At 47.6% G+C, this 14,475-nt stretch overlaps 1 protein-coding gene across 6 annotated transcripts in view; it reads left to right on the top strand.

Moving 5' to 3' along the window:
• The window catches only part of TBC1D22B (TBC1 domain family member 22B), a 911,570-nt gene that overhangs the window by 16,094 nt on the left and 881,001 nt on the right, over positions 1-14,475 (top strand). For all 6 annotated transcript variants that reach the window (XM_040337614.1, XM_040337609.1, XM_040337613.1 and 3 more), the window contains exon 3: positions 13,455-13,720. In XM_040337614.1, coding sequence (XP_040193548.1) covers positions 13,455-13,720 — 266 coding nt within the window. The remainder of the gene's footprint in view (positions 1-13,454; positions 13,721-14,475) is intronic.

Raw genomic sequence — 14,475 nt, 5'->3', positions numbered from 1 at the left:
ATTAATCGAACAGAAAAATTTTGATCAGTAACAGCCCTAATATATATATATATATATATATATATATATATATATATATATATATATATATATATATATATATATATATATATATATATATATATATATATATATATATATATATATATAATGTGTGTGTATAAATTGGCCTAAACTGATGACAATTTTCTCCCTTCGCTTTTCAGGATAGCACCTTGGAGAGCGTGCAGCTCCACCCCTTCACAGGAAACACTGCGTGATAACGTACCTTTAAAAATCAGCTGCTTCCACCATGCCTTCAGTTTTTAGTGTTTCCTCCGCCATGGAAGCACTGTTGGGGAACCAGAGGGGCTGCGCTCTCTCCAGGAGGGTTTTGGCAGTACCTTTGTTCGCTTTGTTGTCCTAGACCAACCCAGCTCCTTCCCATATGTGAGGGGGGTGCTCTGGTGTCTCTTCCTTCCCCGGCTCACAGGAGTAATGGTCGGTCCACCCAAAGTGTTCAGGGGGCCGCGGTTGTGCTCAGTTTGAGCGTCCATGCCAGGTCTCTGCATGGCGGCCCCGAATCCTGGACGGCGGGTGACGTCGGTTCCGGTGGGGGGAGACTTCCTGCAGGGTGTAGCAGCAATTGGTTCCAGCTGCTGGAACGCAGGAGGAAGAGGCGGGTTATCTGGCTGGGACTTCCTTTCGCTCATAAGGAGGAGCTATGCAAAGGAAAAAAGAAGCTGTTATCTCAGTGGCGGCAGCAGCAGTGGTTTATAATGAAGGAAGCTGAACCTTCAGCAGCAATGGCGGATGCAGGCGCCCAGGTTCCCGGCCAGGCCCAGGTAGGAAAGGTACAGTGGTACCTCCTTTCCTTTTGTTTATGACACTGGGTGTTTTCTTTTGTGTTGGTGTTATTAAATAAAACCTGCAGCTGTCTGCTTTAGTTCTAATGCTCTAATAGCAGTTCAGCAAGGAGTGAGACTCTGTGGCACATAGGGTGTCGGCTAAAGGGTGCTGTGTGTTCTCTTAATTGGTAATTTATTTAACCCTAAAAAAGGGTCTGGGTTTTTTCTGTTTATTGTTGTTTCAGAAAGCCACAGCTAAATCAAGAAAATGCCCCTCATGCAAAACCCTTTAAGAGATTCTTGGCCAAAACCACTGTGCAGATCCTGCATTGCAGACCTAGTGAGGGAAGAATCTACACAGGAGTGTAAAGATCTCTTATCCTCTGTAAGAAAAGAGCTAGCAGAGACCCTAGGGACAGTGCGTTCTCTGGTAGAGGAAAAAGGGCCAGAGTCACAGCCAGGAACAGAGTTCTCAATCCAATCTCCTTCCGCCCACTTCCAGACCAGTGGAGAGTGAGTCTGAGGATGAAAGAGAAAGCGTTCCCCCCCTCAACCTTTGATTCCGAGAATGAGGAGGATGAGGCTAGATCCTCTAGGTATAAACTATCGCTTGAAGAGGTGGAAGAATTACTCAAAGCAATATATACCACTTTGGAAATCCAAGAGGGAAAGCCTCAGCTGTCAGTACATGACAAAATGTACCAAGGTCTGGAAGAAGTTAAACATAGATGCCCGGATTCAGATACAATTGCGTATGTATCGGCGGGTGTAACGTATCTCAGATACATTACGCCACAAGTTCCGTATTCAGAAAGAACTTGCGCCCTAAGTTAAGGCGGCGTAGCGTATGTGGTCCGGCGTAAGCCCGCGTAATTCAAATTCTCTATGCAGTAGGCGTGTTGTATGGTAATGAAGGCTGACCCCACGTAAATTACGTTTTTGGCTAACTGCACATGCGCCGTCCGTGAACGTATCCCAGTGCGCATGCTCCAAATTAACCCGCAAAAAGCCAATGCTTTCGACGTGAACGTAAATTACACCCAGCCCTATTCACGAACGACTTACGCAAATGACGTAATCAACGGAAAATTTGACGCTTGCCCGACGTCCATACTTAACATAGGATACGCCTCATATAGCAGGGGTAACTTTACGCCGGAAAAAGCCTGACATAAAGAAATGCGGCGGGCGGACGTACGTTTCTGAATCGGCGTATCTACCTAATTTTGCATATTCCTCGCATAAATCTACGGAAGTGCCACCTAGCGGCCAGCGTAAATATGCAGCCTAAGATACGACGGTGTAAGAGACTTACGCCGGTCAGATCTTGGGGAAATCTATGCGTAACTGATTCTACGAATCAGGCGCATAGATACGACCCTGCACACTTAGTTACGATGGCATATCCGGAGATACGCTGTCGTAACTCCTATATGAATCCGGGCCAGAGACTTCCCAGTTCATAAGATCCTAACAGATACTATTAAGAGAGTGGAAGGATCCAGAAAAAGGACAGTTTTTTTCCAAAGCCCTCAAAAAACGATTTCCTTTTGAGGAAAAGGAAGAATTGGTTTGGAATAAAAAAACAAAAATAGATGCCGCTTTCTCACAAGTATCCAGAAAGACTGATTTAGCCTTTGAGGATATGGGCATTCTTAAAGATGCTATGGACAAAAGGGCAGATGGGCTACTGAAGAAAACCTGGGACTCTGTATTGTCCAATTTGAAACCTGCAGTGGCGGCCACAGTTGTGGCCAGGAACATGGAGTGTTGGTTGGAGCAACTCAAAAACCATGTGATAGCAGGCACCTCCAGGAAGGATCTATTGGAATCCTTTCCCACTTTGCTAAAAGCAGGCAGAATCTATCAGGATCACGGCCAGATCCTCTGCGCTGGTTAATTCAGCAAGAAGAGCCATCTGGCTAAAAACATGGTCAGGGGACTCTGCCTCCAAAGTAAAATTATGTAGAATTCCTTTTTCAGGAGACCTGATGTTTGGCCCAGAGTTAGTCGGTCCTTGACAGGACAACTGATGAGAAAAAAGCTTTCCCACAAAAGAAGAAGCGTGTGCAACAAAGGAAACATTTTCGTCCTTTTCAGCAAACCAATAAAAGAGACCAAACGCAGAAAAAGCCCTGGATTCCTCAGAGGAAGGGTGCTCTTTAGACCCCCGAACAAACTCCTAAAAAAAACAATGACCATCTCCCAGTAGGGGGAAGGTTACAGGACTTCCTTCCAGCTTGGGGAAAAAACAAGAAGAAGTCCTTTTTGTTCTGAGCCTAATTGGACAGGGGTACCAACTAGAATTTTCAGACTCCCCCCAAATCGTTATTGCATCACAACTCTTCCAAGGGATTGGGAAAAAGCTCTGGCTATGAAGTCTCTTTTACAAGAACTGATGCAACAGGAAGTTATTTCCCAAGTACCGAAGGATCAGCAGGGGGAAGGGTTTTACTCCCACATTTTTCTGGTCGGAAAACCATCAGGGAAGTTCCGCTTGATCCTCAATTTGAAGGTTCTCAACCTGTCCATAAAATACAAAATATTCATAATGGACACGATTTTCTCTGTGAGGAATCTAATCACCACGGGCTGTCACATGGCATCAATCGACCTAAGAGATGCTTATCTCCATGTTCCGATAGCAATTCAGTCACAAAAATTTCTGCGGCTAGCAGTCAATCTGGGAGGAGGAGAAGTGTGGTACCTGCAGTTTTGGGCCCTTCCTTTCGGTCTTTCCTTTTCTCCCAGAGTGTTCACGAAAGTGATGGCAGAGGCTCTAGAACCCCTGAGATTGAAGGGAATTCCAATAGTACCTTACCTGGACGATTTACTACTGTTTGCAGACTCAAGAGAACAGGTGGAGGTCAATCTGCAAATAACCCAAGAACACCCAAGGGGATTGACTTCTCAACCTCCAAAAGTCCAGTCTTCTACCATCTCAAAGGGTGAGGTTCTTGGGCTACGAGAGACTCAGTAAAACAGAGAATTTTTCTTCCACAGGAAAGGATAGAAAAAATGCAGTCAGCTCTGAAAGCCCTTCAGTGCAGTCCAGAGATCTCGGTAAGGCAAGCTATGTCCACTCTTGGTCTCTTGACAGCGGCAATTCCTTCAGTTCAGTGGGCCAGATTTCATGCCCGTCCTCTGCAGGCAGACATTCTGAAGAATTGGTCCCATCAGGAATCCCTAGAAAAAACTTCAAAAGTAGGAAAAGGGATCACTCTGGTGGTGGAGAAACCAAAGAAACCTCTCAAAAGGACTGCTTTGGAACTTTCCAGAGTAACAATAGACGCGAGTGCACCTGGAAGAACAGACAACTCAGGGAGTCTGGTCAAAGTTGGAGGCAAGGAGGTCCTCAAATTGGAGGGAATTGAAGGCTATACATCTAAGTCTTCTCTCTTTTCAGCTAACCCTAAAGAATCACATGTACAAATATTATCAGACAACATGACGGCGGTAATATATTTAACAAAACAAGGGGGTACAAGAAGCAGGACACTGATGTACCTAGCTCATCAAATTCTGAGATGGGCAGAAAACAACTTGGCCTCAATATCGGGCAGTCCATCTGAAGGGTATGGAAACACTCTAGGCAGATTTTCTCAGCAGGAAAGAAGTAAGAGAAGCAGAGTGGTCTCTGAACCAGGAGGTGTTCGAGAAAATCCAAGTAATGTGGGGGTTTCCTCAGATGGACCTCTTTGCAAAACAAGAAAATGCAAAGACACCGGCTTTCTTCTCTCTTCAGAGGCAGGATCAAGCTATCGGGATAGATGCGTTGGCCCACAAGTGAGACTTCCCTTTGTCTTACGCATTCCCCCCGTTCCAACTGGTACCGACAAAATTCAGAGTGGAATCCACAGAGCTAATCCTGATAGCCCCCTACTGGCCAAAGAGGCATTGGTTTGCCATCCTGATGAACCTTTCAGCAAAAAAAAAACCCTGGAGGTTGCCGATCAGGGCAGATCTGTTGTCTCAGAATCAGCCTGGATCTGGATGAAGAATCTATCTCAACTTAACAGCCTGGTTTCTGAAGAACAAATATTAAGACGAAAGGGATTATCAGAAAAACGTATTAATACCCTCCTGGCAAGTAGAAAAAAAGTCACCAGAGCTATATACTTTAAAGTCTGGAAAGTCTATACCTGGTGTTCCAGCAAGAACTTTAATTTTAGTAATACTATTTTGGTTCTAGAATTTCTTCAAGGAGGATTGGAGAAATGTTTGGCAGCAAGTACCCTCAAGACACAGGTAGCTGCCTTTATCAGGGTTTAAAAAAAAAAAAAAAAAAAACTGATAGTCAGGGAACCTTTTAGTCAGATTCTTTAAGGCCTATGGCAAAAGTAAAGCCTAGACCTATTGTAGTTTTCCCAAATGGGACTTGTCATTGGGTCTTCAGGCTCTCACTAAATCTCCATTTGAACCTTAAGAGTCTTCATTAAAATTTTTGACACTCAAAACTATTCTGCTGGTAGCAGTAACTTCTGCTCGAAGAATAAGTGAGTTACAAGCTCTTTCAATTAAAGAACCTTTTATGAGATGTCTACCAGATAGGCTAGTCTTAAGGACAGACCCAGCTTTCCTGCCAACAGTATCATCAATCTTTCACCGCACACAGGAGATAATTCTCCCTAACTTTTGCCCCTGTCCTTCGGGTCCAGGGAAGAAGCTTTTCACACTTTGGACGTCAGGAGGTGTCTTCTAACGTATCTAGAAGTTGCAAAGAATATCAGGAAGTCTCCTTCACTATTCATCCTGTTGAATGGTACTAACAAAGGCAGGAAGGCTTCCAAGAGTACCCTGGGTAGATGGTTAAAGCAAGCTATTAAAGAGGCATACATCTCTTTAGGGCTGGAACCTCCGGTGGGTATTTTGCCTCATTCTACCAGAGCAGTGGCAGCATCATGGGCAGAGAAGGCCGGGGCATCTCCCAAGCAAATCTGCAAGGCGGCCACTTGGACCTTCATAAGACATTACCGCTTGGATCTGATGTCAGCCTCGGACCAGTCCTTTGGTAGGAAGGTTTTACAGGCAGTGGTCCCACCCTGAAGTAAGTTTCTCGGTTATCCTCTCCAAGGTGCTGTCCTGAAAGGCGAAGGGTGAAAACCTTAGTTAGACTTACTGGTGATGGTATTTCTATGAGGCTTTCAGGACAGCAGCCTACTTCCCTCCCTTGGTTATCATAAGTAAGATATTATTTGTGGAACTTGGTAATTGTCTGCTTTATATCTTCCAGTATGTCGGAGGATTTCTCGGTAACAACTGAAGGCATGGTGGAAGCAGCTGATTTTTAAAGTTTCCTGTGAAGGGGTGGAGCTGCGCTCTCTCCGAGGTGCTGTCCTGAAAGGCTCATAGAAATACCGTCACCGGTAAGTCTAACTAAGGTGTTTTTAAAAAAAAAAAAAAAAATCTCTGAATATTTATTATAGCAAAAAGTAAAAAATATATTTAATATTTTTCGAAATTGTCGCTTTTTTTTTTTTTTTTTTTTTTTTTTTAGAATGCAAACATTTTTAAACCCGCAGAGGTAATCAAATGCCACCAAAATAAATAAATCTCTTGTGGGGGAAAAAAAAAGATGTAAATTTTGTTTGGGTACAGTGCCGCACAACCACGCAATTGTCAGTTAAAACGACGCAGTGCTGTATCACAAAAAATGGCCTGGTCATTAGGCAGTAAAATCTTCCGGTCTGTAAGTGGTTAAACAGTCGGTCGTAATTTTCTTTGGGACCAATCCCTGTTGGATGTTTACCCACTATTGTATCTTGCTAGTGTGGTGCACTCTCTGATAGCACTCAAACTCCCGCATTCAAACACACAGGATATAATTTAAGTCTATGGCTCAGTGCAGCTAGCCTGCATGAAAGCTACAGGTGCGTTTACATTGCACCTGTGGATTGGTGTGAAAGCAGCCCTAATACTTCTCTTTTTTTTTTTATAGGTGCCATTGCTATTATGCCAAATGTATGTGTTGAAACACTGACCTTCTTTTCTCTTGTAGCTGCTGCTGGCATTGCTCTACAGGCTGTTTGAAAGGATTAGAGTGCACTTCATACCACTTTGCTTGGGACAGGAGCCTGCTCCCCTCTATTGCCGCTTACTACTCTTACTGTCGGCACCGACTCACTGCACTCTGATGTTCTGGGATGGTGGGACAGCAAGCCAACATCGTGATCAATGGGTTGCCAACCCTGGGCATGCGCTTCCTGGTTTGAGGTTGCATACCACATCAGAGGGCTCTGCGGGTCACAGGTTGAGCCAAACTGCCTTAGAGTGTCTATACTGGACACCTTTCTCAGTGCAGTTCAGTAACATGGAGCTTCCTGCCTGGCCAATGTGCCTGTCACAGAAACCCATAGAAAAATGATTTTGTCTTTGGGTAGCTTGATGGGGAACTCTGAGACTAAACTACACACAATCGGATTTTCCGTCGAAAAAACCTTGATCGTTTTTCCGATGGAATTCCGCTCAAGCTTGGCTTGCATACACAATCACACAAGTTCTCTGAAGTTTCGTCCGTCAAGAACGCGGTGACGTACAACGCTATGACGAGCCGAGAAAATGAAGTTCAACTTTGCGCGTCAGAATTGCTACAGATGTTCGGCTTTCTCTTCCGTTCATGGACGGACACAGCAGCCTTTGACCTTGGGGTTATATCTGCTTTCTTCAGGAGAGTTTAGGCAGAAAAAAAGCACTTTTAAGTGTTAACATCACTTTCCTCAGTGCAGCTCCTCCCAGGGGGCGTGCCCCCCTGGGTATAACCCACACCCTGCTCCAGCAGCCTCAGTTTTTCTCTGCCTAACAGGAGAGGACAGGCACTCTGGAGTCCTGTACTCCTGGAGATTTTTTTCTTGCGATTTTTTTTATTTATTTTTTTATTTTTTTTTTATTTAGTTTTAGTTTTATTATTTTGTTCCTGCATTTTTGGATCCTGACATTCTTCTATCAACTGCCGACTGGGTGACAGGCTGGGTCTTGACTCTTGTAGTCCCCCTATGTTCGGCCTACGAGCGTGTGCCGGCCCTCAGCTCAGCTCTGGGTCATCCACGACAGGCCCCTTTGCTCCCGGGGCGGCTGGGGAACATCTTGTTCTAGGGCACACATATGACCGGCCTTTATGGCTTTGTTACAGTGTGTCTGGCCGACAGCCATGCCATTTTATGCGGACGTTGGTTCTGTCTAGGATACCTCCAGCCGGTGGTCGCAGGATGGGTATAAGTAGTGGCCCTTGCTCAGGTAAGGTGGTATGGCTGGAAATTTTTCCCCTGGGAGGTCAAACTGAGGGTTTGCCATGGTCCTGTGGCGTTTTTTGCATATACGGCGGCCATCTTGGATTTCGTTTGGCCTCGTGTGGCCGTTTTAGTGCTCAGGATGACCACGAATCTCTCTGAGGGGACAGACAGCAGCGCGGCCGGCTTCTCAGCATGCTTCAGACTCCTCTCAGCTCGCGCTGCACTGGGCGGGGTGGTGTGTTCCCTGGGGGACCCCATACTCTGTAACGGCCGGGAGGTGACCGTGGGTTGTTTTCTGCTTGCAGTGGGGTGACACAGCGGTGGGGTACTATGTAGCCTGAGCCAGGTACTTCTTCCCCACACATGCCCTGAGTTAACCCTTGATGCCTTCCCCCTGCCACATCTGTTGAGGCATTGTCGGCTGCCCTGGAGGTTTTTTTTCTCACCAGGTTTGAAGCAACTGGTGCCCGGATGGGGGTTAAAAAGCGCCCTCTCCCTGAGCTTGCTTCTGGGGAAGCCTCTGACACAGAACCATACCCGGCTATTGCCCCTGCTCTGGTTCTGTAGTGTCAGAGCATGCGGGCTTGACCCACGCGGACAGTGAGGATGACTGTTTCAGGGTCAACTACTGACAAGAAATTTGTTGGAGCTCTTATTCTGCGGTGCGTGAAACTCAAAGACCTGAGGTTTTGGCGGAGGCACAGATGTGCCGGTCCCTTTTGGGTTCCGCAAACGGCCACGCGCTACAAATGTGTTTCCTTGTGTTCCTTATTCGGACAATTTATTGTACAAGGAATGGGATACGCCGCAGAAAGTTTTTGCTTTGAGGAGGACTTTGTGAAAGAGTGGGTCTCTCCTCCTTCTGTGGACCCTCCCGTGTCCAAATTGAGCAAAGCCACTCCTTATATCTGCACTCTATCAGACTCTTGACTGAAAGGGCGAAGCTCCTGCTGCAGGAGCTGGAGGCACAGGATGCTTCCGAGACCTGTAAGGACCTGGCTGGACCAGGGTCTGATGTTCGTCTGTGTGTCGGTTCTGCATACGCTCCCCTTGCTTTCCAGGGCCTCCGCCTATGCGGTGGTATTGCGCCGCCTTGTGTGGCTGAAATGCTGGTCTGCGGACCAATCCTCAAAAAAGGCCTTGGTGGATTTACCCTTTAAGGGTGAGCGGCTTTTTGGGTCATCCCTGGATGACATCATTAAGGATGCCACAGGTGGTAAGAGCACACTGCTTCCACAGTCTGGGAAGGGCAAGGAGCCTCGCCGTAGCAAGGGCCCGCCTTTTCTACCCCTAAGCGTTTTTTTTTTTCGTGCGCCCAGTACGGTGGGTAAAAATCCGCAAGGCGCTGAGGCCCCGCTGCGGGGCAGAGGCACGCCTGGTACCGCAAGCCTGCGGACAAACCCGCTTCCGCATTAAGGTCTGCTCCCGCCCATGTCTCGGGTGGGGGGCCTACTTCGCAAATTCATGGCTCGGTGGAGGTCTCTTCTTTCCGACCGTTGGGTTTGCGACGTAGTTTCCTCGCGGTATAAGATAGAATTGTCTCTCTTGTCACCAAACAGATTCTTTCCTTCCATCCTTTAGCTTCCTCCAGCACGCCGGCTGGCTCTGGCGGGGGCTGTCCAGGATCTTCTGGTCAGGGGAGTGATTTGTGCCAGTTCCTCACAGGAACGGTTTCAGGGGTTTTACTCCAATCTGTTTGTGGGTCCCCAAGAAGGAAGGGGTCCGTCAATCCTGGACCTCAAGGCCCTCAATTGTTTTGTCAAGGTACAAAAATTCAGGATGGAGTCGATTACGCTCGGTGATAGCGGCACTCCATCAGGGGGACTTCATGGCGTCCTTGGATATCATGGACGCGTACCTGCTTGTTCCCATTTGCACAAAGCACCAGAGATTCTGCGCTTTGCGGTCGGGGAGGACCACTTTCAATTCGTGGCCCTCCCACCAAGGTGCTCGCCCCGATACTGGCCCTGCTAAGGCAAGCGAGGAATTGCTATCATGGGATATCTGGACGGCTTCTCCTGAGAGCTTCCTCAGGCTCAGAGTTAGAGGACGTGTCTATCTCGTGTCAGACTCTCAAGAGTTCGGCTGGCTTCTGAATATCCAGAAGGTCAGTGTTAGTCTGTCCAGAGACTGGAATACCTGGGGCTAGTCCTGGATTGCGCGGAAGCGCAGGTTTTCCTCCGACGGAGAAACTGAAGTTCCTGCGATCTGCTGTGCAGCAGTTGTCGGCCCAGAAGTGGGTCGTCTCTTCGATTCTGCATGAGAGTTCTGGGTCTGATGGTGGCCTCTTTTGAGGCGGGTCCCATATGCCCAATCCACACCAGGAGCTACGGAGGGAAATTCTGTCTCGTTGGGACAAGCTCCCGTCATCTCTGGATTCCCAGATTCAGTTGACCCATCTGGTCAAGTCTTCCCTGGTGTGGTGGCTGACATCTCCGGTGCTTCGGACCGGGAAGTCATTTCTACCGTGCCGATGGACAGGGGTCACGACGAATGCCAGCCTCTCCGGTTGGGGTCAATATTCTGGAGCTCCAAGCGATCTAGCTGTGCCTTGCCAGGTGGTCCCTGGATCTGCAGGGCCGACCGGTCAGGATCCAGTCCGACAACGCCACGGCCGTGGTGTACGTCAACCATCAGAGGGGCACTCGGAGTTCAGCTGCGGCGATGGAGGTCACGCACATCCTTCGGTGGGCCGAAAGGTCCGTTCCGGTTCTGTTGGCCGTGGACATTCCGGGGGTGTCAGACTTGGCAGGTCGACTACCTGAGTCGCCAAAATCTGGACCAAGGAGAATGGTCACTTCACCCGGAGGTGTTTCACAGCCGGTGCCAAAAGTGGGGCATTCCAGACGTGGACCTTCTAGAGTCCAGTCTCAATCGGAAGGTGCCACGGTTCGTGGCCAGGTCGAAGGACCCATGGGCGGACGCGTCAAGACGTGTTGGTGGCGCCTTGGGGTCACTATCGCCTAATTTACGCCTTCCCTCCTCTGAAGCTTCTTCCTCGCCTGCTGCGCAGAGTGGAAGCCGTAGGGATTCCGACAATCCTGTTCGCTCCAGGCTGGCTGCACCGCTCCTGGTACCCGGACCTGGTGCGTCTGGTGGCAGACGCCCCTGGCGTCTACCCCTGAGAGAAGATCTTCTGTCGCAGGGTCCGATCTTCCATCCTGTTTTACAGTCGCTGGCTTTAACGGCGTGGCTGTTGTGAGCCAGGTGTTGTAGGAACGGGGCCTGTCAGGCTCAGTGGTTTCTACCATGCTGTGTGCACGGAAATCTACTTCACGTAGGATTTACCATTGTACGTGGAAGACCTGCGTCCTCTGTGTGAAGAGATGAAGTGGAACCCCCGTGTATACGTGGTGTCCCGGATTCTGGTGTGTGGTTTATTTTTTTATTTTTATTTTTTACAGCGGGGAGTGGATCAGGCTCTCGCCTTGAGTGCGGTTATGGGTCAGATTTCAGCTCTGGCTGTTTACTTTCAGCGACCATTGCCAGCGCACCCCTTGGTGCGCTCGTTTGTGCAGGGGGTCTGGCATGTGGCCCCTCCTGTGCGCCCTCCACTGCTCCCATGGGACTTGGATTTGGTCCTCTCTGTGCTTCAAGATGCTCCCTTTTGAGGACGTTCGAAAGATCCCTTTGTTGACTCTGTCACAAAAGGTGATTTTTTTTTTTTTTTTTTTTTTTCTGGTTGCTATTGCATAGATCAGACGGGTGTCTGAACTGGCGGCCTTGTCCCGCAAGGCTCCCTACTTAGTCATTCATAAGGATGAGGTGGTGCTGCGACCGCAGCCTTCTTTTCTCCCAAAGATCGTTTCGGCCTTTCACATTAATGTGGACACTGTTCTTCCATCCTTATGTCCTCAGCCGAAGAACCCGAAGGAGACCACTTTACATTCCCTGGATGTGGTTCGGGCTCTTCCTGTGTGTTTATCTGCTACGGCTCCGTTCTGGAAGTCAGACTCACTGTTTGTGTCAGTGTCGGGTCCTGAAAAGAGTCAGGCGGTCTCGTCGGCCACCATTTCTAGGTGGATCCGTCAGGTTGTGCTTCAGGCCTATGCCCTAAAGGGGCGGGCGCCTCCCTTTCTGGTTACGGCGCATTCGACCAGGGCGATCGGTGCCTCTTGGGCTTTTCGACCTCAAGCCTCCTGTGTTACAGGTGTGTAGGGCGGCGACCTGGTCGTCGGTCCACGCTTTTCAACATTTTAGAAGGTGGACGTGAGTGCATCTTCTGAGTCTAAGGTTGGAGTTCCTCCGTTGAGTGACTCCGGTTTTTGTTTGGCGTGTAAGCTTGGTTTGCTGTGTTTTCCCACCCCTCGAAATTGTTGACACTGCTTGGGGACGTCCCTAAGGTCAAAGGCTGCTGTGTCCGTCCATGAACGGAAGAGAAAATAGGATTTTTGTACTCACCGTAAAATCCATTTCTCTGAGTTCATGGACTGATACAGCACCCACCCCTCCTTTGTTTGTACTGCTTGTTACGAACTGAGGCTGCTAGAGCAGGGTGTGGGTTATACCTGGGGGGCCACGCCCCCTGGGAGGAGCTGCACTGAGGAAAGTGTTGTTAAAACTTAAAGTGCTTTTTTTTTTTTTGCCTAAACTCTCCTGAAGGAAGCAGATATGACCCTAAGGTCAAAGGCTGCTGTGTCCGTCCATGAACGGAAGAGAAATGGATTTTACGGTGAGTACAAAAATCCAATTTTTCCAATGGGGAATTTTTTTTTCTATCAAAAAATTGGAGAACCAGCTTCTCAATCTTTTGTTGGCAGAAATTCCAACAACAAAAGTCCGATGGCGCATACACACGGTCAGAATTTCCATTCAAAAGCTCACATCGGACTTTCCGATTGTGTTTACGGGGCATTAGGCTGGGTTTACACCATCACTGCATCCATCTCACAGCAGGGATCCGTTGCGTCCTGGTTCACTGTTTAAGGTCCAATTTCAGCCTGAATTTTGGGCTGAAATTGACCAAAGGGGACGCACAGCGTTTTTGTGCAAAACACACCGGACCTGCTGCGGAGATATGTGAATCGGCTCCATAGAGAGCTGGTCTAAATCTCCTGCTATTGTTAATTGTATGCGCATCCAATTCGCAATGGTGTGAACACAATTTGACAACAGATGGCTGTGGGTGGAATAGTTTTTCAGAATCTCCACCCACCCACAAAAAATGTGTCCACATGGGACAACCGTACCTTATGTTTAAGCCTCTCTGGTTATTTTTGCAGCATGCTTCACTCTGAGCACTGGTGTTTATTTGTATGTCAACTTAGTTGGTCTTAATTACCACCAGTTTCTTTATTTGTGATTTGGAGGTAATGTTTTAATCTATTGCAGCTAGGGGGCCATAACATTATCCCTTTATTGAATTCCCCCCCAATGTCTTAATGTTGTATCTTTACAGTTTTCTCTTTGGTCGTTCACGGGTGCACATACAACATACTAAGAATAAGAAGGCTTCCAGTTTCCATGAATTTGCAAGGAATACAAGCGACGCATGGGACATTGATGATGAAAGTGAAGAGGTTTTGCACTCGGTATCATGTGAAGCTAAAATGGCTGATGTTAATGATGTAGACATTGTACCTCACTGCCGATTACAGGAAGCAAACACACACCAGCCTGTTACAAAGTCTGCCAGTGAAGATCAACTGCACAGAGTCCCAGCAGGTGAGTAACAATAGATATATTAACATCCTTGGCAAAAGTAAATTGGTACCATCTGCTTAAAAGGTAGGCTTCTGTATTGGTGTATGTAAATTCTTAACAATACATTTTCCCTTATTTACTCCCTTATAGTTTGATAAAGACTTTTTTTTCTTTTTTTATATCCGCACAAGTAAAATCCTCTGGACTATTACCCTGCAGCCGTAACCCTTGTGGGGGTAATAGAGCCATGGGACATGTCACAGGCATTCATCAAAAGTGCGGATTTAGGCTGGGTTCACACTACGGTTTTCCCGTCCGTCAGCCGCATACGATTTCAGTATTGAAAACGTACGGGCCCGGACGGGAAAACGTATAGATAGAGAATGCATTGCAAATCGTATGCACTCAGATGCATCCGGGTGCGTACGATTTGCTGGCAAAACGTTTTTTAAACGTCCGCAAAACCGTGTTCAACCACGGTTTTGCGGTCGTTTTTAAAACAGTATGGCAAACGCATACGTTTTCCTTTAACATTAATGTTAATGGAAAACGCACATGTGTGCGGTTCCATACGTTCCCGTCCGTTTCAGCCGCATACGGTTTTCCATATAAATCGTATGCGGCTGACGGACGGGAAAACCGTAGTGTGAACCCAGCCTAAGCCTGCCTTTTCTGACCACTTTTCCATTCATAGAAGCTGTACTATAGCTTTCTTGACTGGAAAAAATTTGCGAGTTATGGATGAGTGGATGAAAGAAGGATCCTCCTCCATTCAT

The sequence above is a fragment of the Rana temporaria genome, chromosome 2, assembly GCF_905171775.1.
Source record: "Rana temporaria chromosome 2, aRanTem1.1, whole genome shotgun sequence".
Taxonomy (NCBI): domain Eukaryota; kingdom Metazoa; phylum Chordata; class Amphibia; order Anura; family Ranidae; genus Rana; species Rana temporaria.
The sequence above is the reverse complement of the archived record's forward strand: the minus strand, read 5'-3'. Positions and strand labels throughout refer to the sequence as shown.